At 48.0% G+C, this 25,188-nt stretch overlaps 1 protein-coding gene across 1 annotated transcript in view; it reads right to left on the bottom strand.

Annotated features, from left to right (window-relative positions):
- Positions 1-25,188, bottom strand: part of LOC147725059 (embryonic protein UVS.2-like) — a 62,089-nt gene that overhangs the window by 14,649 nt on the left and 22,252 nt on the right. The window contains exons 6-8 of the mRNA XM_086918155.1: positions 24,042-24,217; positions 21,032-21,113; positions 18,501-18,628 (exon numbers count right to left, since the gene is read on the bottom strand). Coding sequence (XP_086774281.1) covers positions 18,501-18,628; positions 21,032-21,113; positions 24,042-24,217 — 386 coding nt within the window. The remainder of the gene's footprint in view (positions 1-18,500; positions 18,629-21,031; positions 21,114-24,041; positions 24,218-25,188) is intronic.

The raw sequence follows: 25,188 nt of genomic DNA, 5'->3' as shown, positions 1-25,188 counted from the left end.
TGGATAAATGCTGGAATCCAATCAGGGGATAATTGCTGGAATCCAGTTATGGGATAAATGCTGGAATCCAGTTATGGGATAAATGTTGAAATCCAATCAGCGGATAAATGCTGGAATCCAATCAGGGGATAAATCCAGGGATCCAGTCAGGGGATAAATGCTAAATTCCAATCAGCGGATAAATGCTGGAATCTCAAGCTCTCATGGAAGGAAGAATGTTGATATTCCAACAAGGGGGTGAATGCAAGGAATCAATCAGTAGATGGATGCTCGGGTCCTATCAAAGGTCAGTGATGGTGTCTCATCGGTGGATAAAGCCAGGATGCGATGAGTACATGAAAGCTGGGATTCCATTTTGTGTCAGTCAAACTAAGGCATACGTAATGGGATCCTATTAGGAAATAAGTCCCGGTATTTTATGAGGAGATCAGTAAGGATCCTGTGAGTAGACCAAAGCTGATATTGTAGCCAGAAATATATAGTGGGATCCTATTTACATATAAATATCCAATTAGTAGCAAATTCCAGGATCCACTGGATTTATGCCGGGAGATGAATGCTGGGATCTCATAAGGGAACATGTTGGGATGCCATCATGAACTGAATACTGACATCGCACTAGGATAAATCCTAGAATTCAGTCAGGATATAAATGCTGGAATCCAGTCAGCATAAATGCTGGAATCCAGTCAAGGGATAAATGCTGGAATCCAGTCAAGGGATAAATGCTGGGATCCAGTCATGGGATAAATACTGAAATCCAATCAGCGGATAAATGCTGGAATCTAATAAGTGATAAATGCTGGAATCCAATCAGTGGATAAATGCTGGAATCCAATCAGGGGATAAATCCTGGGATCCAGTCAGGGAATAAATGCTGGAATCCAGTCAGCGGATAAATGCTGGAATCCAATCAGGGGATAAATGCTGGAATCCAATTATGGGATAAATGCTGGAATCCAATCAGGGGATAAATGCTGGAATACAGTTATGGGATAAATGTTGGAAACCAATCAGCGGATAAATGCAGGAATCCAATCAGGGGATAAATTCTGGTATTGAATCAGTGGATAAATGCTGGAATCTAATAAGGGGATGAATGCTGGAATCTAATAAGGGGATAAATGCTGGAATCAAATCAGGCGATAAATCCTGGGATCCAGTCAGGGGATAAATGCTGGAATACAATCAGTGGATAAATGCTGGAATCCAATCAGGGGATAAATGCTGGAATCCAGTTATGGGATAAATGCTGGAATCCAGTTATGGGATAAATGTTGAAATCCAATCAGCGGATAAATGCTGGAATCCAATCGGGGGATAAATCCTGGGATCCAGTCAGGGGATAAATGCGGGAATCCAATCAGAGGATAAATGCTGGAATCCAGTTATGGGATAAATGTTGGAATCCAATCAGGGGATAAATGCTGGAACCCAGTTATGGGATAAATGCTGGAATCCAATCAGGGGATAAATGCTGGAATCCAGTTATGGGATAAATGTTGGAATCCAATCAGTGGATAAATGCTGGAATCCAATCAGGGGATAAATCCTGGGATCCAGTCAGGGAATAAATGCTGGAATCCAATCAGAGGATAAATGCTGGAATCCAGTTATGGGATAAATGCTGGAATGCAATCAGGGGATAAATGCTGGAATCCAGTTATGGGATAAATGTTGGAATCCAATCAGGGGATAAATGCTGGAACCCAGTTATGGGATAAATGCTGGAATCCAATCAGGGGATAAATGCTGGACTCCAGTTATGGGATAAATGTTGGAATCCAATCAGCGGATAAATGCTGGAATCCATTCAGGGGATACATGCAAGAACTCACTGAGGCAATGCAATTCGGGATTCCAGGGGGCAATAATTGCCAGGCCAATAAGTTATACATGCTGGGATCCTATTAGGGGACAAACACTGGCATCCCATCAGGAGATAAATGCTGGCATCATGGTATATGATGAATGCTGGGAACCACTCTGGGAAAGGATGCTGGGGTCCTACTGGGGACAAGGGCTGAGATCCTATCAGAGAATAAATGCTGAAATCGCAACAGGATGAGACAAAATCTGGAATTCAGGCAGGGGATAAATACTGGGATCTCATCAGGAGAAAAATGCTGAGATTTCATCCTAACAGCAGGAAGAACAAAGAGCTGGTTTTAGTTCTCGGCTGGGCAATAAAACAGTTCTAGATGCCTGCCTTGCTGATAATGGTTAAATATCTTTATCTTGGCTGATATTGTTAGATCTTTTTGCATGATCAGTGAGGAATAGTAGCTACTGCATCGGATACAGCTCTAAAATGGTTCAGATAATTTTCTAAGAAGACAGACACAAAATGTCAGACTAGAGTTCTTCAAGTCATCAGAGGGGAAGGTTGAATGTGGAGTACCCCATGTTTCACCCTTTCCCCCTCTCTCTTGTTTTCCGAGCTGCTATTTTCTACCATTTGCTCCAGAGACCTCAAATAATGCTGATTTGCTGATGACATACAGATCTACGTGCACATGTTGGTCTCGTAGGACATGGGGATGAATAAAAGTGGGTTCGAGTTAAACAGAGCAAATCTGAGATGCTCTGCGTAGGCTCAAGACACAGACTTCTGAATAACCTCGCTTAGCCAATGGAGATATTTGAGACCCCATCCACCTTGACTAAGAAACTAGAAAGCTGAGGGTCATCTGGAATACCGAATTGAACTTTGAGGCTCACATCAGCTCTGTAGAGCGTTCAAGTTTATTCAGCATAAGACAACTGAAACAGATATTGCCCTACATCAAAAACAAACATCACAAAATCCTTTCTGGTTCACTGACTGATTCAAACCCAGATTATGCCAATTCCTTTCTGAGTTGGATTCCAAAAATAAAACTGCCGAGATGCAACATGTACAAGAGATGGTGGCACAACTTGTTTTAAAACTATGGATTTATCGTAGCATATCAGCAGGCTCAATTTCAGTGGTACCCTTCCGAAAGCCCGATCCAAAAGGTCATTATTATATCAACGGGCTAGACTTCAGTGGTACCCATCCAAGACCCCTATCCAAAGGTCATTATCATATCAGCAGGCTAGATTTCAGTGGTACCCATCCAAAAGCCCCACCCAAAAGACCGTTATCAAATCAACAGGCTAGACTTCAGTGGTACACATCCAAAACCCCTACCCAAAGATCATTATCATATCAGCAGGCTAGATTTCAGTGGTACCCATGCAAGAGCCCTATCCAAAGGTGATTATCTTATCAGCAGGCTAGACTTCAGTGGTACCCATCCAAAAGCCCCACCCAAAAGACCGTTATCAAATCAACAGGCTAGACTTCAGTGGTACACATCCAAAACCCCTACCCAAAGGTCATTATCATATCAGCAGGCTAGACTTCAGTGGTACCCATGTGTTGGAAATGGGACCCTGGCCGGCCAAGATTCGCGTCGAGGTCAATCAGGGATCGCCACTTCCAAGGGTCAGGGCAAGGGAGTCACACACCAAGGCAACCCCCACTCGCCCTCTAGGTAACGTGGCGCGAGCAGTCAAGGCTAAACTTGGAGGCGATGTAAGTTAAGTATTTGCGCACGCACCCCAGCAACAACAACCAAAGGCCCACCACAAAGGAAAACTCCACACAAGGTTATATGAAAATAGCCTTTGTATTAGAATAAATATACATCAGATAAAACACACATCTTGTTACACTGTGCCAACAGACACGGGCGGAATTTACAAGGGATATTTGTACAGGACAGGGCCACTTGGACCACTGTCAAGGGTATCAACACTTTTAGCAGCAATACTTTCAGTAATAAAGCAATACTTTCAGTAATAGCACTTTAGCAATACCTTCAGTAATAAAGCAATACTTTCAGTAATAGCACTTTAGCAATACCTTCAGTAATAAAGCAATACTTTCAGTAATAGCACTTTAGCAATACCTTCAGTAATAAAGCAATACTTTCAGTAATAGCGCAATACCTTCAGTAATAAAGCAATACTTTCAGTAATAGCGCAATACCTTCAGTAATAAAACAGTACTTTCAGTAATAGCACTTTAGCAATACCTTCAGTAATAAAGCAATACTTTCAGTAATAGCACTTTAGCAATACCTTCAGTAATAAAGCAATACTTTCAGTAATAGCATACAACCAGTAATCACTGGTAACAGGGCCTCTCTAGCACCACCTGTACTAGGGAGAAAAACAACCACCTACACGTCACACTACCTGTAGGGGTGTAAAAGCAAAACACATGATGCCGTAACATTCAGAGGTGTAAAGGCACATGACGCATCAACAATACATTCAGAGGTGCAGGGGAAATATAATTGCGCCAAACTCACCAGTCACCACCTGTGACTGTCCCGGTGTCCCAATGTCAGGGCCTAAACGTGGCAGTTGCCCACAAAGTACTGGGCAACTGGAGCAGGGAAAGTTAGCGCAAAGTTGGAGCCTCTCTGGGCTCAAAGAACCACCACTGTGGCACTGGTGAGCCTCTCTCAGGCTCTCTTACACCAGTAAGGGGGGCTGCTGAGCCTCTCAGGGCCCCAGCAACAAAAGGGTGCAGCCTCGCTGGGCTGCGGGGTCCCCCTCTCTGGGGACCCAAAGCAATGATGCTGGCTAAGAGCCTCACTGGGCTCTAACGCAACGGGTGCCCCCGGGGCACCTCGTGGCTCCAAGAACGCGGAGGTGCTTTCTCTCGTTGGAGCCTCTCTTAGGCTCGGGTTGGAGTCCCCCTCTTGGGGACTCGGATCGCTCAAAAAATGCCCCCTAAGAGCCTCTCTGGCTCTTAATAACTACAGGCGCGAGGTCGCGCTACAGAGAGGGGGCGGGGCGGACACCGGCAATGTGTCCCGACGCTCCCCCCTCCTCTGCAGGCACCTGCACTCACCGGGTTCGCGCTGGGCTCTCCAGCGAAGGCGGGTCTCTCCCGCTGGTCCCGGGGCTCTCCTCTCCACTCGGGGAGCCTCGGCAGGCTGCTTCTCGGCTCTGCAGCGGGGGTGGGACTTCCGGGTTGACTCTCCCGGGCCGCGCGGTGATTGGACGGCCGTCTCTCCACTTCCGGGTCGCCGCGGGCAGCGCGGCGGCTCGCTTCTCAGGCAGGCAGGCGGGCTCCCATGATCCGAGGAGTGGGCTCCCTCGTAGATCAACACCAAACGGCCAAAACAAAGCGGCAAGGCGCGGGTGGCACCCGCGCCGCCAAAACAAATATAATGCGAGGTAGGCACTCGCTAGGCACCGCAATTTCGGGCTGATGCCGGGTGGCTCTCAAAGCGCTAGCAGCGCTAGCCTCTAAGAAAAGGCGCTCCCAAGCGCCACCGGGTCAAAAGCAGCGCTCTCAAGCGCTAGACAAGGAATTCCAGCGCTCCCAGCGCTGAAGGGCAGAGAGCAGCGCTCTCAGGCAAGAAGTCCTCAGTGCTCCCCAGCACTGGAGGACAGGACAGGGCTCCAGCAGGGCTGGAGGCAGGCAGGGGGGCAAGGCTGGGCCAGAGCCAGCACACTGGGTCTCCAGGCAGGGAGACTCCCCAAGTGGCGGTCCTTCTGGCCCCAGCAGCAGCAAAAGCCCCCTCTGGCAGGATTCCAAAGCAGAACATTTTCAGTGGGGACACAGCCCCTTTTTATACAGTAAATCCTTTGTTACAATGTGCAGGGTGGGGGGAAAACCAGTCGCAGCTGGTTCTGGAGCACTCTTGATGGCCCAACCACCCATTTCATTCACTGGGGAGGCTAGGGTCATTAGACACACCACAGGGGGGCGGAGCCAGCATTGTGTGGGAAAACCCAGCCTATCCAGGACACAGGTACACTCCTCCCACACATCACTCATGCTAATCTCCCACTCACCACCGGGCAGACCCATCCAGACTTCCTGGAGCCTGGCATGCCAGCCAGCTCCAGCCAATCACGCTCCAGCACCCTCTCTGCACACATATCTCAATGTCCAGAAGTAGCACTTCCCAACTAGACACATACATGCCGCAGACACCATCTTGCAGGATTCACTCTCACGAGTTTAAGCATACCAAACTCGAGCCTGCACTCCCCACGCATCAGGAACTACCAGGGACACACACATTCCCCATGCATTCCTATGGGAGGGCAGGCCAGCCATGCTACACGCACGCACTTTCACTCTGGGACTCAGGGGAAAGTGCGCCGAGACCCAAAAATCACTAACACAAGTCACAAATAAGGCAAAAAGTCTAGGGGTGAACCTGCCCTGCGGGCCAAGTCCAACACAACCCCCTTCCAGCCAAAACGCAGGGGAGAACAATCACCACCGTGATGGACTTCCCTGCTTGGGGCGATAGAACACGGACGCAGGCCCGCCACTGCTGGGACACTCTCCTGTTCTTTGCTACGGTGAACCCCTAGGGTTCCTTCTAAAGCTACTGTAAGGACCAACTGGGCTACCCCACTGGTACTCCTCAGCTGTCCGCGGCCAGGACCAGGCCTTGGGCCACCCAGGTGCCACCGGTCCTTGCCCACTCGCAGAGCGGGGGGTAGTAACCCCTGGCACATAGTGTCCATTCTCCACTCTCCCTGTCTTCAAGACAGGACTAGGCTGCCACTGGTTCACCAGCCTTTGGTCTACAACCTCAGGTGGACCAGGAGTCTCAGGGAAGGCTCTCCTCCCCTTACCTCTTCTCCTAGGGTTCCTCCTCCTCATGCGAGGGGGACACCCAGAATGCCATTCCAACCTAGGGTTTAACCCCTCAGGTTGCACCGGGGTCAGAGGTGGGCTTTCCCACCCTCTGCACCCCCTTCCAGAGGTCTGCCCTCTCCCAACTGGAGAAGTTCCTCTGGAAGAACCGGTCAGGACACTGGTTACAGTCGTCCTACCCTTCAGGTCAGGCAGAACCTGAACCTGGCCATACCCCCGCGGGGAAAGGCACCGGAGCAATAAGAAAGGTACTTCCCCCTCCCACGATTGATAAAGCCGGGGCGAAAAAAGGAGAACTGCGGGGGAAGCCGTACATAGGAGTTAAAAGCGCGAGTGGGCAAACGGCGGAGGAGAGCAGTAAAAATCGGGAGACAGTCTTCAGGCAGCCTACCTTGGTCCAGGTGCTGGCTGCAAGGAACGCAGAGCAGCTCCCGCAGAAGATCCCAACCGATGCGGCGGCTCTGCCCGGCAACGTCCTCGAGGACGCAATGGACGCTGCTGCAGGCATGAGAGACGCGGAGCCGCCGGTTGCTAAGCAACGACCGGCCCCGGCAAAGAACTCTGATCAAAGTATCACCCTCGAGGCTTCCGAGGCTCTTGTGGCTAACGCAGAAGGATGTCTACAAGACAGAGGTGAGAGCCTGGAAGGGGTCATTACAGGGGGCCCTAACCCGGCCATAGGAACGGGAGACACGACAGCTGATATGCTCGGGGCACTGTTAGGCGTTGAGGAGGAAATGAACGTCCTGAAACAGCGGGACAGTACATGGGGGAGCAGAGTTAGCCTTGAAACTAATACAAACATCCAAAATATGCAGACTATGGGTGGAGGAGACAGTGCCTCGGTGGAACCAGAATTCTATTCAGTAAATGAGGACTCTGATTCACCAGGCTCTACAGAGATTAGCTCCGAGGAGGAAGATGAGGATCTGTCTGGATCAGACTACACCACCTCAGGAAAAGAATCTACAATGAGGAGGAAACGCGGGAAGTTAAGGAGTCAGACATCTTGTCTTCCCGAACGCACAGAGAAACGACTGATATGGGACTACTCTGCAACATCGCAGGTCTATCAGGAGGACGATAATCTTAACGATAAAGATAACGCTAGTACAACATTGTGCGTTGAGGGAGCTACAGGTGGCCCGCCCCCTAAGCAGGACTCTTCTAAAAATGTATTTACCATCCTCAAACAGATGCAAGGGGAGGCCAGGGCAGAATCGCGTAGAGCAAGACAGGCCACAAAGAAAATACAGAACACTTTGAGGAAAGTTAACAAGCTGTACGAAGGCATAGCAGACAGAGTATCAGAGGTGGAGGAAGGTACTGGAAGACTGGAAGACGACATTGGAAGCTGGCAGACATTTAAATCAGAACAGGAGAAGCTAACGGTGGACATGTCCTGGAAAATGGAGGATTTTGAAAACAGGCAGAGGAGGAATAACGTCAGGCTATTGGGTGTGGCAGAAGGGACAGAAGGGCAGGACGTCAGGCAATTCGTGGTTAATTTACTGAAGGGGGCTTTCCCTGAATCCCAGTGGCAGTGGGATAGGGAGATACAGAGGGCACACAGGTACCCATTTACAGTGAAGAAGACCCATGGCCCGGGCGACGTAGGGGGGGAAGGGGGTGATGGACAGAGGTACCTCCCAAGAGCTATTCTAATAAATGTAGGAAACTTCCTGCTTAGAGAAGAGATCATCAGCAAGGCCAGACCTGATAATAGGAGGACTTTTGAAGGCATAACCTTCTTTGCCAGGCCTGATTTTTGTCATGCCACTATAGAGAGGAGATAGAGGCTACGGCAGATGATCTCCCCCTTCCAGGCCTTAGGGGTGGAGGCATACCTCTTGTTTCCAGCTAGACTTAAGGTGATCGTGAGGGGTAAACCTTGGATGTTCACATCTGAAATTAAAGCACAACTATTTCTGGAAGAGATGAAAAAGAAGAAGGAAGGGTAGAGCTGGGGTTTATATTAACCACTGCAAGCAGATCACTGGTGGAAGGCCAAGGGTGAAGAGCAGTAAAGCATGCAAAGAATGTTCAAGCGAGAGAGGGACGCGACTAGCGCAACCTAAGGCGGGCACGCATAGGTTCTTTGACCTATTTGCCTGTAGAAAGGGGGGGAGAGGGGGGAGGGGGGAGGGGAGTGGAGCGGGGAGGCAAGGGGTGGAGGGGGTGGGTCCAGGGGGTGGGGGAGGGGAAAAAAACAGTAACTACAATTTTTGATTCAATTTATGATTTAACACATTGTCATCAGATTAGATTATATGGGACTTTTATATATTGGTTGATGAGCTCAAAAAGAACCGGTCTCAATAGGTACATTCATCCACTTTTCTGCAATGGTGTGTAAAATAGCAACAATTAATGTTTGTGGTCTCAATGATATGAATAAGAGGATGAAAGTGGCGGCATACTTAAAAACCCTGCGTGTTGATTTAATTTGTCTGCAAGAGACGCATATAGAAGGGAGTAAGAATTATCTTCTGGAGCAATTAGGATTTAAGGTTCTTGCAAGTACTAAACAGGGTACCAGGACTAGAGGGGTAGCAATTTTGGGGAAAGGCAGGTACATGATTATTGTGAGGAAGAAGGAAGATAAATGGGGTAGATGGGTGATCGTGGAAATTAAATTTATGGGACAGACAATAACTATGGTTTCAGTTTATGGATCTACAGAAGATGACCCAGATGTATTCCAATATTTAGATATTGAGTTGGCTCAGTGGCCCGAACCTATAGTGTGTTGTGGGGATTTTAATATACATGATCCAGAGAGCTCTTTTTCACATTCTGGGGGGTCATATCGGGGGAGGAAGAAGAAGGTATATAAAGCACTAGTCGCTATGGTGGCCCACAATGCCTTGGTTGATCCATGGATAAAGCTACACCCCCACTTGGATGGGAGTACCTTCTACTCCTCACCACATAAAGTAATGGTCAGACTGGATTACTTTTTAATGTCTACTACCCTACTTCCTGGTCTGAATATAGAAAAACTCCCACGGGTTATCTCGGACCATAGTCCGCTGATCTGTACGCTTAAAATTACCCAAATACAAAGAACACCCTCGCAATGGTCTTTTGAGAGAGCTTTGCTAAAAGATTCTACTTATAGGGAGCATATGGTTCCATGGATACAATCATTCTGGGAGGTTAACAGAGGGACAGCATCCCCAGGGGTGGTGTGGGACACGTTCAAGGCTGGAGTAAGGGGAGAAACTATGAGCTATGTTTTGGCAAGAGAGAAGAGGGAAAGTGAGAAGAGAAAACGAATAGAAAAAGAGTTACTAAGAGAGGAAGACCGCTTGAGCAGGGCTATTGTACAGAAGCTTCCACTGGAAGAACATTTATTTAAAATCATAGCATTGAAAGCTGAAGCTGTTGAAGGTTTGGCCAGGAAAGCTGCAGATAATTATCTTACGAAAAGGGCAACAACATACGAATATAGTGAGAGAATAGGGCAAGTATTAGCAATAAGAACTAGGCAGAAAACAGCAGCAGCAACAATAAAGGAGATAAGGGATGAGCAGGGGAACGTGGTAATATACTCTAATTCAATAAGGGAAGTTTTTAGAAGATTCTACTTAGATCTATATACCCCAGAGGACATAGCAAGTCCGGTAAATATTGAAAATTATTTCACGAATATTCTACCTCCGATTTTGCTCGAAGAAGATCGAGAGATCATGGAGGGCCCTTTCCACCTCGAAGAATTAGAGTCTGCCATTGGAAGCTTACCAGCAGGGAAAGCAGCAGGACCAGACCTAATACCAATCGAATTCTACCAAGTATTTAGGGAGGTGTTACTCGCAGATATGTTCTACACATTGGCGCAAGCACAAATAGGGGTATCTATTCCAGAGTCCTGGGGCGGTGCTAATATTATCGTTATTTTAAAAAAAGGCAAGCCACCAGAAGCACCAGGGTCCTATAGACCAATAACACTGATGAACTCAGACGTAAAAATATATTCAAAAATATTGGCAAAGAGATTGGCAAAAAATATTGAACAACTTGTAACCTCTACTCAACACGGGTTCATACCTGGGAAAGGGACAACCCAACACGTCAGGACTGTAATTACCATCCTCAATGCCGCAGATGTCTTAGGAGACCCTGTCGCAGCGCTTTTTCTGGATGCGGAGAAGGCGTTTGACAGGGTCTCCTGGGATTATCTGTGGTACGTTATGAAGTGGTGTGGTATAGGGGATAGGTTTATAAAAGCTATAAAGGCCTTGTATACCACACCCACTGCTAAAATTAGTGTGAATGGAGGGCTTTCAGCTGCAGTGAGTATTGCTAGGGGGACCAGGCAAGGGTGCCCTTCCTCGCCCTTACTGTTTGCGCTATATTTAGAGCCGTTATTACGGCGTTTTGAATTTAATGTGGATATACAACCAATAAAAGTAAATAATTGTATAGTGAAGACACTAGCATACGCGGATGACGTCGTAATTTTAACATCAAATCCTACCTTAGCGATAAAAGAAGTAGAAGCAGAGGCCCTCATGTTTGGGCAGATATCTGGGTATAGTCTGAACAGAGCCAAAACGCAAATTATAAAGAATGCATATGCTAGGTGCGAGGATAATCGAGTGGTTAGCTCGGCAGTATATCTGGGGGTTTCACTATCTGCGGATTTGAGAGTAATAGTTGAGAGCAACATGGCTCCTTTAATCTTAAAGGTAAAAAATGACTTAGAGAGAATGAATAACCTTCATTTCTCCCTGATGGGATGCTCTAATGTAATTAAAATGCTGATATTGCCCAAATTTCTCTACTTTTTTAGAACTATTCCTTTGACTTTTGATGTTAAATGGTTTAATTTGTTAGAGAATGTATTGAACAGATTTATTTGGGCGCATGGGAAGACCCGGCGTGCGTACCGGTACATGACCCTCCCAAGGGAAAGAGGGGGGTGGGGGGCCCCTGACTTCAGATTGTATCAAATGGCAACAGCATTGCAGTACATGCAGGGGCTAATCGGGGGTGGTGGAGTCGATGAAAGAGTTACTATCATGTCCACGGAAGTGTATTCTGCAGTCCTAGGGACCGAGACAGAAAATAGTTTTTTAAACTGTGTAGAATTTGGGTACTACAAAAGGACTAAATTTAAGACCGTAGAAGCAGCAGTTAAGGTGTGGAATGCTTTCTTAAAAAAGGCGCACCTAGGAAGATATAACAGGTACATCAGGCTGTATAAGAACAAGTCTTTCCCGGTGGAAGTCTTCTCTGACTTAATAATGGCGGGTTGGGAGCAAAAAGGGATAATACAGATCGGGGATTTAATGGAGGAAGAGGGGTTTGTTCAATTTGAAGTATTAACCCGAAAATATGGTGTTGCAAGTAGGGATTTTTTTAAATTTCTACAGATAAGGAGTTTTCTCTGCAACAAGCAGGGGGGGGCAGCAGGTTTTAGTCGAAATGAAATACTGGAAAAAATAGTATTAAGAGGGGAGTGTACGATAAGATCTTTCTATGCAAGTCTTGCAAAAGGGAAGGTGGATGACTTGGATAAATATAGTAGTAAATGGGTTGAAAAATTGGGGGGAGAAATGGAAAATTTTGGGGAATCACTTGATCTGGGGCGTACCATCTTATGTTCGGGCCCCCTCCAATCTCAACATTATAAAACTTTGTTTTCATTGTATTATACACCGGCTAGAATAGCTAAATGGGGAGGCTCGACTGGTACCACCTGTCCTAGATGCAATGCTGTAGATGCAGATATTGTCCATATGTTTGCCACCTGTCCCCAGTTACACACTTTGATCAAAAACATAGAAGAATTTATGGGTAAATCTTTAAGAATACGAGTTCAATTGACACCGCTGCTAATATTACTGGGAAGGGATATGGGGGAAGATTATATCTATAAAGAATTTATGTTTATTGCCGCAGCAGTATTAAGACTGTCAATAGCAAGAGCATGGCTGGACAAAACCCCTCCAGTAATGCAAACTTGGCTTTCCAATTTATTAAGTATGTATAATTTGGAAAAGGCAATATACTCACGCAGGGGGAAAAGGGGAAGAAAGTTAGGTTTAAAAATTTGGGAGCCAATTGCAAAATGGAAAGAGACCATGGAATTATAGCTATGTTTGAGTTTTAAATTTGGGCTAGGAAATATAAATGTTTGTAAATCACAAGTCCAGGTGGATAGTGAGTAATGGAAAGTATTTTTTTTTTGTACTATTTTTTTGTACTATTCCTTTGTATTTTATAATAAGAGAGGCTCAGTAAACCAGATGTGGTTAAGTATTAATTTAAAATTTATCATTCAACAAATTTATAATGTATGTATTATATATGTGATACAATGTGTAATGAAAGAAAAATAAAAAATATATATTAAAAAAAAAAAAAAAAAAGAACCTGAACCTGGCCTCCCAACCTCCGGTCTAAAACCTTTGGTGGAATAATTGCCTGGCACTCCAGGACTTCTGGGGACTCACACGCAATCCCCCTGAGGCTGACACATGACCCATGTGTCGTGTGACTGTCTGCCTGGCGCAGATCTCCCGCCTCCTGTCCACCTGACAGTGCGCAAAAATCCCCCAGACCAGAAGTGGCGCCACCCGGGTCCCCCCAAGAAGATCTAGCCCAACTGGCTAGTCCCTGGTCCACTGGTGCATCCACTGGGAAACTCATCCCCCAATCACTCCTCACTTCAGACTTCTGTGCACTCCCTCCTGGAGTAGCACTGCCGGACACTGGAACCCCTGGAGCTCTAGTTACAGACGCTCCAGGTTCCCTAGACACTAGGAGATCCTCCTCAAGTGTACTAACAGGACAGCCTAGGTCCCTAACCTGGTGTTCCCTCAAGAAACCACCCAGGTTCTGAGATAGGGCTTCGGGCCTCTGGGGGCTCTCAGCCACCCACTGACTCCTGCTCCACTGAGCCAGGTAGTCAGCCCCTCCACCCCTCTCACTATACTGGGACCTAGCTGGGCTACACTGAGCCTCTTCCACCACGCTGGGCTGGAAGATACCTGTACCACTACTGTTGGACTCACTCTCTAATGACTCTACAGAACCTCTGGCACTCTCCCAGTGGTCTGCTTCACCTGCAAGTTCCCAAGGATCCATGTTTCCACACCTCAACAAGTGTTGCCGCAACTCCGGCCAACAACGACTGAGCACCTGCTCCTTGAGAATCATATCGAACAGTTTGTCATAATCAGGTCCCGTGGGAACCTCTAACCACTCAATCAGCGCACACTGACAGTCCCCTGCAAAATCCTCCCAAGACTGGTGAGACAGTTTCCTACTGCCCCTGAACTTCAACCTATACTCCTCTTCTGGGGAAACAGGTACCCTACTCTGGGAACTGGGACTTTCTGCACTGAGATTCAAATAGCTGCCACCACTGGACTCAACCCTCCCTGGGGGATCCAGAAAATTATGACTGCGGTCAGGGGATAACCTACACTCTAGGGCTCTCTTCTCCCTGGCCAAGGCCCTCTCAGCCTCTGCAATCCGCTCATTCACACCCAGCTGCGCCATCTCTCTGGCATGCTCTAACCTGAGCTTCTCCATGGCTAGCTGGTGCTCCCTCTCTTCTCTCCTATCCACCCACTCCTCTAGGGACAGGGAAAGGGATGGGGTGCTACATCTGACACTGGACCCAGCAAGGGACTCCCTATCTATGGGGTCCTCGCTCTCTGCTGGCGCCCAGCCACTGTCAAACTCACTCTCCACATCAGACTCTTCAGGGCTCCCCTCAGACCCACCACCCTTATGGTGTGCGGTCCGGGCCCTCTCCCTCTCACTGTGCTCACGCTCCCAGTCACTCTTCTGCCACAGGATCATGTTATCCCTAAGCTTGGACTGGGTGTCTGACTCACTCACTGGGATGTCTCTCTCCTCACAAAACCGTATCAACTCATGCACACTGTACTTAAACAGGCCACAAAGGTTAAAAGGAGATTCCATCTTGACAGGATGCTCACAGACACGTGCAACACAAGGGATCTTGCAATCTGAAGTAGGAGTACACAATTCCAAAACTTCCACACTCTCCTTAAAAAAGAACTCACTCATGCGTCCAGGAAAACACACCATTCATCCACACACACCCTTCCCTCGGATCGGTAAGGCAGTTTCTACCACCCCTGACTTCTCAACCTGACCACATGTGACACAGGTACCAAACTCTGGAAGCAGGGCGGGGGACAAATGTACTGAACACAATTATCAAATGACACTCTTCAGGAGAAGAAATAATGGAACTTCACCAAAAACACAATAATCCCTAAAATGTGGTCATCTAAAATGCAGAGCTTTGTAGTGGCCAGTTGCCACTGTGGTACAACGCAAAAACAAATCCTTATCCCACCGCTGCCACCAATGTTGGAAATGGGACCCTGGCCGGCCAAGATTCGCGTCGAGGTCAATCAGGGATCGCCACTTCCAAGGGTCAGGGCAAGGGAGTCACACACCAAGGCAACCCCCACTCGCCCTCTAGGTAACGTGGCGCGAGCAGTCAAGGCTAAACTTGGAGGCGATGTAAGTTAAGTATTTGCGCACGCACCCCAGCAACAACAACCAAAGGCCCACCACAAAGGAAAACTCCACACAAGGTTATATGAAAATAGCCTTTGTATTAGAATAAATATACATCAGATAAAACACACATCTTGTTACACTGTGCCAACAGACACGGGCGGAATTTACAAGGGATATTTGTACAGGACAGGGCCATTTGGACCACTGTCAAGGGTATCAACACTTTTAGCAGCAATACTTTCAGTAATAAAGCAATACTTTCAGTAATAGCACTTTAGCAATACCTTCAGTAATAAAGCAATACTTTCAGTAATAGCACTTTAGCAATACCTTCAGTAATAAAGCAATACTTTCAGTAATAGCGCAATACCTTCAGTAATAAAGCAATACTTTCAGTAATAGCGCAATACCTTCAGTAATAAAACAGTACTTTCAGTAATAGCACTTTAGCAATACCTTCAGTAATAAAGCAATACTTTCAGTAATAGCACTTTAGCAATACCTTCAGTAATAAAGCAATACTTTCAGTAATAGCATACAACCAGTAATCACTGGTAACAGGGCCTCTCTAGCACCACCTGTACTAGGGAGAAAAACAACCACCTACACGTCACACTACCTGTAGGGGTGTAAAAGCAAAACACATGATGCCGTAACATTCAGAGGTGTAAAGGCACATGACGCATCAACAATACATTCAGAGGTGCAGGGGAAATATAATTGCGCCAAACTCACCAGTCACCACCTGTGACTGTCCCGGTGTCCCAATGTCAGGGCCTAAACGTGGCAGTTGCCCACAAAGTACTGGGCAACTGGAGCAGGGAAAGTTAGCGCAAAGTTGGAGCCTCTCTGGGCTCAAAGAACCACCACTGTGGCACTGGTGAGCCTCTCTCAGGCTCTCTTACACCAGTAAGGGGGGCTGCTGAGCCTCTCAGGGCCCCAGCAACAAAAGGGTGCAGCCTCGCTGGGCTGCGGGGTCCCCCTCTCTGGGGACCCAAAGCAATGATGCTGGCTAAGAGCCTCACTGGGCTCTAACGCAACGGGTGCCCCCGGGGCACCTCGTGGCTCCAAGAACGCGGAGGTGCTTTCTCTCGTTGGAGCCTCTCTTAGGCTCGGGTTGGAGTCCCCCTCTTGGGGACTCGGATCGCTCAAAAAATGCCCCCTAAGAGCCTCTCTGGCTCTTAATAACTACAGGCGCGAGGTCGCGCTACAGAGAGGGGGCGGGGCGGACACCGGCAATGTGTCCCGACGCTCCCCCCTCCTCTGCAGGCACCTGCACTCACCGGGTTCGCGCTGGGCTCTCCAGCGAAGGCGGGTCTCTCCCGCTGGTCCCGGGGCTCTCCTCTCCACTCGGGGAGCCTCGGCAGGCTGCTTCTCGGCTCTGCAGCGGGGGTGGGACTTCCGGGTTGACTCTCCCGGGCCGCGCGGTGATTGGACGGCCGTCTCTCCACTTCCGGGTCGCCGCGGGCAGCGCGGCGGCTTGCTTCTCAGGCAGGCAGGCGGGCTCCCATGATCCGAGGAGTGGGCTCCCTCGTAGATCAACACCAAACGGCCAAAACAAAGCGGCAAGGCGCGGGTGGCACCCGCGCCGCCAAAACAAATATAATGCGAGGTAGGCACTCGCTAGGCACTGCAATTTTGTGCTGATGCCGGGTGGGCACCGGCTGGCTCTCAAAGCGCTAGCAGCGCTAGCCTCTAAGAAAAGGCGCTCCCAAGCGCCACCGGGTCAAAAGCAGCGCTCTCAAGCGCTAGACAAGGAATTCCAGCGCTCCCAGCGCTGAAGGGCAGAGAGCAGCGCTCTCAGGCAAGAAGTCCTCAGTGCTCCCCAGCACTGGAGGACAGGACAGGGCTCCAGCAGGGCTGGAGGCAGGCAGGGGGGCAAGGCTGGGCCAGAGCCAGCACACTGGGTCTCCAGGCAGGGAGACTCCCCAAGTGGCGGTCCTTCTGGCCCCAGCAGCAGCAAAAGCCCCCTCTGGCAGGATTCCAAAGCAGAACATTTTCAGTGGGGACACAGCCCCTTTTTTATACAGTAAATCTTTGTTACAATGTGCAGGGTGGGGGGAAAACCAGTCGCAGCTGGTTCTGGAGCACTCTTGATGGCCCAACCACCCATTTCATTCACTGGGGAGGCTAGGGTCATTAGACACACCACAGGGGGGCGGAGCCAGCATTGTGTGGGGAAAACCCAGCCTATCCAGGACACAGGTACACTCCTCCCACACATCACTCATGCTAATCTCCCACTCACCACCGGGCAGACCCATCCAGACTTCCTGGAGCCTGGCATGCCAGCCAGCTCCAGCCAATCACGCTCCAGCACCCTCTCTGCACACATATCTCAATGTCCAGAAGTAGCACTTCCCAACTAGACACATACATGCCGCAGACACCATCTTGCAGCATTCACTCTCACGAGTTTAAGCATACCAAACTCGAGCCTGCACTCCCCACGCATCAGGAACTACCAGGGACACACACATTCCCCATGCATTCCTATGGGAGGGCAGGCCAGCCATGCTACACGCACGCACTTTCACTCTGGGACTCAGGGGAAAGTGCGCCGAGACCCAAAAATCACTAACACAAGTCACAAATAAGGCAAAAAGTCTAGGGGTGAACCTGCCCTGCGGGCCAAGTCCAACACCATGCAAGAGCCCTATCCAAAGGTGATTATCTTATCCGCAGGCTAGACTTTGGTGGTGCCCCTTCAAAAGCGCTATCCAAAAGACCATTATCAAATCAACAGGCTAGACTTCAGTGGTACCCATCCAAAAGCCCTATCCTAAGGTCATTATCTTCAACAACGCATTTGTTGTTCTCAAGTGCATCAAGGGAACAGCATCAGCTTGTTTTTTGGGAGAAAATCATTAGAAACGTTCCCTCCTGTAACCCAGGGTCCTGTGGTTTATCTCTTCTCAATGCTGGAAGTACTAACATTGAGGGAAAGGGAAACTGCAGATTCCCCACTATTTGGGCCAAAGATTTTGAATGTACTGCCTGCACCTGGATATTAAGAATAGAAATACTCCGCTTACCTTTAGGAAAGCCTTACAACATTCCACTTGTGTTCTCTTTTTGCAGCACTTACATGTATATGGCATTTTATACTAGTTAGTTAGGGACACTGGCACCTAAAAATAATAATTAAGTTCAAAGGGTGCGCTCCACAAATTAACTAACAACATTAAAATGTTCCATGATGGATGATAATGGTGGAAGTTGAGCTGGAATCATAACAAAAGATAATATTACTGCCTACGAGGAAAAGATGCTGTGACTGCTATGACATTTCAGTATCTATCTGCAGGCATGCCCTCCTTACCACACTGGTACAGGGCGTTGATTTTGGAAACATCCAGGTTGCTAAGCCCATATCTCTGTCCGATGACTGTGTTTGGATTTGGCTTGGGGACGATGGTCGGCTGTCCAGCTCTAGTAGTGAAAGCATACCTGGGGAAAGGAAGACTTCACAGGTAAAGCCCACAGTGTATGCACCATTATAACACATTATTCACAGATAGAACTCTACAGCAAGTCCAGCTGAGTCTACAGCAGGAACAGGTGAGGGTCAAATATTTGGTGTTGCATAAAATGATGCATATCTAAACTCAATCTCAATGTTGTTCTAGAACTAGCCTCCAACAGATCCTGCCCAGCTCAGTCTAAAATTTCTCAGTTCTCCTTTTCATGAGCCTCAAATCCATGTAGGCAACACACGCCCCCCTTACCGCCCTCACTCACACTCAGCATCACAGATCCTAAAAAGACTCATTTGAAAAATGTCTCTAGTGTAGCCTCATGACATTTCCTCTTGTGACAGAGGGTGGCTTTAGTACTGAGGTACCAATCCTCATGCGATTCATCAGCAATGGATCTTCCACTCTAAACCGAGTTGTTCACCAATTCAGACAACGTTCCCTTTCCATCCCCACATGTGGACTTTCAATTCTATGGGAACAAGTTCAGTAACACAGCCATGACTCAACTTCACTTTCTTACCTTCATCATCTATGGCAGTTCCACACTGTGGTGCCCATATACACCCACCCAGGCATCATTCCGTACCCGCTTCACATACAGAGCATCGATCATAGCCAATGATGTTCACCGACACAGCCATCAGTCCGTACCACGCTTCACATATAGACCGTTAATCCTAATCGAGGCTGTTCACCAACACAGCCAAGATGGTACTACTCTTCCTCATCCATGGACATTCTACTCTGCGTGAACATGTCCACTGAAACAGCCATGACTCAACTTCACTGTCTTACCTTCATCATCTACGGCAGTTCCACACTGTGGCGACCATATACACCAACCCAGCCATCATCCTGTACACCACTTCACATACAGAGCGTCAATCCTAACTAATCATGTTCACCGACACAGCCATCATCCTGTACCATGCTTCACATACAGAGTATCGATCAAAGCCAATCATGTGCACCAACGCAGCCATCAATCCGGACCCCGCTTCACATACAGAGCATCGATCATAGCCAATGATGTTCACCGACACAGCCATCAGTCCGTACCACGCTTCACATATAGACCGTTAATCCTAATCGAGGCTGTTCACCAACACAGCCAAGATGGTACTACTCTTCCTCATCCATGGACATTCTACTCTGCGTGAACATGTCCACTGAAACAGCCATGACTCAACTTCACTGTCTTACCTTCATCATCTACGGCAGTTCCACACTGTGGCGACCATATACACCAACCCAGCCATCATCCTGTACCCCGCTTCACATACAGAGTGTCAATCCTAACTAATCATGTTCACCGACACAGCCATCATCCTGTACCATGCTTCACATACAGAGTATCAATCAAAGCCAATCATGTGCACCAACGCAGCCATCAATCCGGACCCTGCTTCACATACAGAGTATCGATCCTAACCAATCATGTTCACCAACACAGCCATCATTCTGTACCCCGCTTCATATTCAGAGCGTCAATCACAACCAATGCTGTTCACCAGCAAAGCCATGACTCAACTTCGCTTTCTTACCCTCATCATCTACGGCAGTTCCACACTGTTGTGCCCACGTTCCCCAGCCCAGCCATCATTCTGTGCCCCGCTTCACATACAGAGCATCGATCCTAACCAATCATGTTCACTGACACAGCTATGACTCAACTTCACTTTCTTACCCTCATCATCATCTTACAGCTGTTCCCTAATCAAAGGTGAAATAAAGACCACCCTCTACTTCCCATTCCCAGCAATCTCAGCGCTAATTAAAAAGATCACATTAGAATGTGATCAGAATCACTGGGTGTGAATTAGGGTTTGATGGACGGAGGATTATAGGGATGGTGGAGGACATTACCAATGCCATCCCGACGGTACTTCATCACCAACTATAGCCATGACCTCGGCCCAGCAGCCATCTCTACATAATTAAATAAACCATCATTACTGCAGTTACTAAAGGTTTTTACCCAGGTTCTGGGGGTCAGTATTGTTTTCTTCCTGTCCCTCAATGTTGGGCTTTTCCATATGATGATGGACAGGAGGAAAAACAAATATTACACCGTCCACCCTAAATAAGGCAGGCATTGTAATGCCATTCCTCAGATGGCTGCTACTCCATTGGGCTGCCAGAGGAAGTATTTCATCAACAGAGCCAATAGGAGGTCTGTCAACAGGATACTTACGGTCTGCCCATATTGAAATGAAGCGGGTGGTCCTAGGGTTTGGTGGAGAGGGTAATCAGTCATGTTTGCAAATGAGTACCCTCTCTGCCAAAATCTAAATCAGTCACTGTCTAGATATAAAAGCCTTTCATCAGAGTTGTAAATTGAAAATCTCTTCTTAGCTGCGCATCGGAGACTTACATCCCATAGTGCATCACGGAGGCGTAGTCGTACTCCAGGCCAAGGTTGTTGGTGTTCTCTCTGTTAAAGTTGCCGATGCTGTCTGTTGAGATGAGCAGACGGTACAGATGAGTTAGTGAGGACTGAGCCTGGTATGGCACATTCCAATAAAGAGAAGGTCCCAGCTCACCAGGGGGCAGTGCCCCCATGTGTCATTGCAGGGGTTAGGAGTAGTCTAATGGCTATGCTGTGGAATATGGAACATGGGGGAGAGGGGTCAAATCGGGTCCCGGGAACAAGATCGAAAAGCATGCATTTGAGTTTAATCGCTTCAATATGTGATATGGAGTTGTAAAATTCTAAATTTAAATCCTATTTAATGAAGAGCACCACTGAATTGTAGCTGCATTTTATAGCGCTTACTATTCATGAGAAGACCTGCAGCACTTTATGCCGGGAGCACACTACTCCAGGCACCCAAGGCCGAATGGTTAATCCAGTGGTTGTTGGTTATTGGGATACATCTTGTGCTCTCAAGAAAATCATTCCAAGCATTTACTCCAGTTTCTTTGAGGAAGAGACAATGATCTGGGGTTAGGGGTGCTCATTTGGGAGGTGGAAGGAGTATGTGAGTTCATGGAGATGATTTGTGGGATTAATGTCTGAGCGAAATTAGGTGTTATTAGTTTGCAGATATGACTTTCAAGAAAGAGGTGATTTAGTTGAAAATTTGGTAGAAAATGAGGACATTCACAGAAATGCAATAGTAAAGATTAAGGCAAACATGCTTGTGACGTAAAGTAGGCTGTGCTCAGAGAGAGGAGACATGCAGAATATGAAAAATAAGGAGATAGTCAGTCCAATGAAAGGGAGAGGGGAGTTTTTCATGCAGTTTTGGGAATACAGAGGAGGCTTTTTGAGAAGCCATGCAATCGAAGAATGAAAAAACTGTAGAAAGAAACACCATTATTTGTATGTGAGATAGTGGAGTAAGAAAGGGTGGTGCTCAAGGCGCTGTACATCCCAACCAGCCCCGGGCCCACTTAACAACGCATGCTTTGTGTCGGGTTTATGTTACTTTTCTAATTCAAACCCAAATGAAACTATTCAGGTGGAATTTACAATCCAAAGCTAATCGCGATAGGAGTTGAATTGTCCCCCTAAGTAATAAAAAGTTATGCTTTGCGCTGCCTTGCATTACTTTGCATCAAGGGGGCATTCTATGGGTGATGCACAGGTGTTACTACGCCTTCCCCCATGGGTTTTGACATAAATCCAAATCTACAAAACATGGTAAACAGTGATTTGGGCTAAAATGCTCTGCCTCCTCAATGCAAGTGTACCGGGGTGCAATATTTTCATTTCTCCTTGTTTTTCCCCCTTTGCGTGTTGCTGCATGGTTCAGCACACCTACAACGTGGGAAAAGTCTTAAAGCCTAGTTTTTGTATTGAAAGGGACCCTTTTCTGCACAAAGACTGTGCTTCAGACAACGCATACATTCTAGCACTATGGCGCAAGGGTCCCTGTGTTGGTGCATGTCTGCCTAAAGTCTGCCACCAGCGCTGGGAGGTAGCAGAGTAGCGCCACATCATAGAATTTCATTCACACGATGCAGCGCAGCGACTCAAGCTGAACACTTCTGTGCAAATCTGTACCCCGTGTCTCTGAAGCAGGCACTGCAAGCAGCAATCACTGATCCTCATTATCAATTTCAGGAAAATGCATTTTAACCACAAGTCATAATTTATCCTATGCCAGGCAATTTTTATGTGGGCAAAGAATAAACAGATTAAAATGAAGCATTGCTCTAGTTAATGCCCTCAGCAGTGGTGACGTTTGTGAAAAGGACAGCAGACTGTGACAGTAACAAATATTGATCACCTGTAACCAGGGGGACCACCCTCACCCTGATGCAGGGCGCGAACATATAACGTGTGATCCCCCCTCTTATTTCCACAGCCACCGCAGCTCCTCAGGTGGACCGGCGAGGAGAGATACAGCTGCGACGAGGAGGACGAGTGCGGGCTCTTTAAATGGATGGGAAGCCGAATGGAGGAGGAGGAGTTACGTCCTACGATAAATGACAGCTGCGAGAACCCACAGGTGTGTTATTACACCGGAGGAGCGGACAGAGTTTGGAAGAGTGGAGAGGCGGGAAGCAGCGGAGAAGCGTGGAGCAGTGGAGAGGCGGGAAGCAGCGGAGAAGCGTGGAGCAGTGGAAAGGTGTGGAACAGCGGAGAGAGCGGGACAGCGAAGGAGGAGGCCGAGAAAGGTGGAGAGCCCGAGGCATATGGCCAACGTGTCCCAATCGAATCGGAGGAACCGTCAGGAGAGGAGGACGGGAGCCCAGCAGCGGAAAGGAGCAAGCCAGGAGGCCAACACCGTGCTTCGCCCAGCCGCACTCCAGGAGGGGTGTGGCTTTCAGAGGTGCGTACCCGTATCGTGGGCTGGGTGAAAAAGAAAGGCAAAAGCCTCCGTTAAATTTCCCCCTTTGTGCCCTGGGAACCCTGCACTGCCCCCCCCCTTCACGACCCGACAAAGCCTGCACTACGGTTTCCCTCACACCCCCTTCCCTTGTTACGAGTATTACGAAGGTAGCGTACTGATACTTGCCTCTGTTTGTGTTTCCCCTGCACCGGTGGAGCCTGGGCCATTACGGAGCTGAAGGAGCATAGCCGAAGGAGGAGCCCCTTCCGTCGGAGGGAGGAGGGAATACTCCGAAAGACCCGAGAGGAGAGAAGTCGATCTCCAAGGAGAGTCGTAAACAGAAAGACCTGTACCGATCATTTGTTGCAACAAATAAAACCTTGCAAAACCAAGACACGTCTCCTGCCCCTTCCTGCAGACCCGGTTACATCACCGTAACCAGGGGTCAGATTGGTTGAACGGGTGTGTTGGCGGGTATCTGTGATCAAACCTAAGCTGAACCAATCAGGTGTTCAAATCAGTGCCAAGGTGTGCCCATCAGGAATCTGAGTTGTACTCAGTTTTCCCTCTCAGTGGTAAGTGGAGCCCGGGGGTGACACTGACCGGGCGAGATGTTCTCCGTCATGATGGTCACATAGTTGTCACGGTCGCTGCGGTTCTGCTCGTGGTAGAAGCCCAGGGAATGGGTCAGCTCATGCTGGATGGTTCCTTTCGACAGACATCCCCCGGGAAGAGATACCTCCTGAATGCCTCCTGTCTTCCCGATGTATGACCAGCACCTACGGGAGAAGATGGACCAGGGAGACCCATAAATTACTGCAATGGCACATTTAGAGAAAGAATATTACAATTTTACTACATACAAGGGATCTGCCTGTGTGTCTCCTCTCTGACTGTGGCTATCTGCAAGGAAAGAGGGATTCTAGGGAAAGACAATGTGCAGTCTAGGTTGTAATGCAAGATCTTGCATCCTAAGGAAAGGTGTGTCATCATGCAGCAGTTTGATGCATTTCTGGTCTACCCTGTAATATTTTCTCCCAGTGGACTCCACATCAGTCTGCGCTGTAGCCCCTTGGGATCGGTCTTCCACCTCGATCTCAAAACCTTTCTGTTTGATAACCTCTCTTATGGTTGTGTAATCTTACAGTTCTCCCATCACTTTCATGAGCTCTCCGCTAGCGCCTTGGACACCTCCCTGGAGGTAGCTGTGGGCTCTTTAAATGTCATGAATTGAATTAAATTTGTGACTATTGTCTGCCTGGGGGGACTGACCTACCAGCTGCCCAGGGGTAATTCGGCTCAGTCCCCAATAACTGGGATCCATACTCCAACGCAGTCAGAGTTCTGGTTGCGTGTGGCATGATGCATGTGTGGCGCATCTGTGAAAGCATATACATTGAGAGTAGTGTCCTAAAATCATTAGTCCCTTCTGGATGTGTTTATATTTTGTGTACTTGTTTCCGCCTCTGGAATCTTTGCATTAAGACTTCATGGATCTATGGGTGGGAATAGAGTATAAAGCACATCTCTTTTTTGCTAGGCCCAACATTTTTGTCCAGCAAAAGGCTCTGAGACCACCTCCTGCCTTGTGTTGTGATAGGCATCGAATAGAGAAAATTGGCCAGTCAAACATCAGACATATCAACGTCAGGACTTTGTCTGGCACGTTTGCTCCTCTGAACAGGAGGATTATAAACACCACCCTATTGAAAGCGTGAAGCCGTAGCAGAGAACAGCATCATATCTGCCC

The sequence above is a fragment of the Lissotriton vulgaris genome, chromosome 4_1 (genome assembly GCF_964263255.1).
Source record: "Lissotriton vulgaris chromosome 4_1, aLisVul1.2, whole genome shotgun sequence".
NCBI classification, from domain to species: domain Eukaryota; kingdom Metazoa; phylum Chordata; class Amphibia; order Caudata; family Salamandridae; genus Lissotriton; species Lissotriton vulgaris.
Note: the sequence above shows the minus strand (reverse complement) of the source record. Positions and strands in the feature narration are given on the sequence as shown.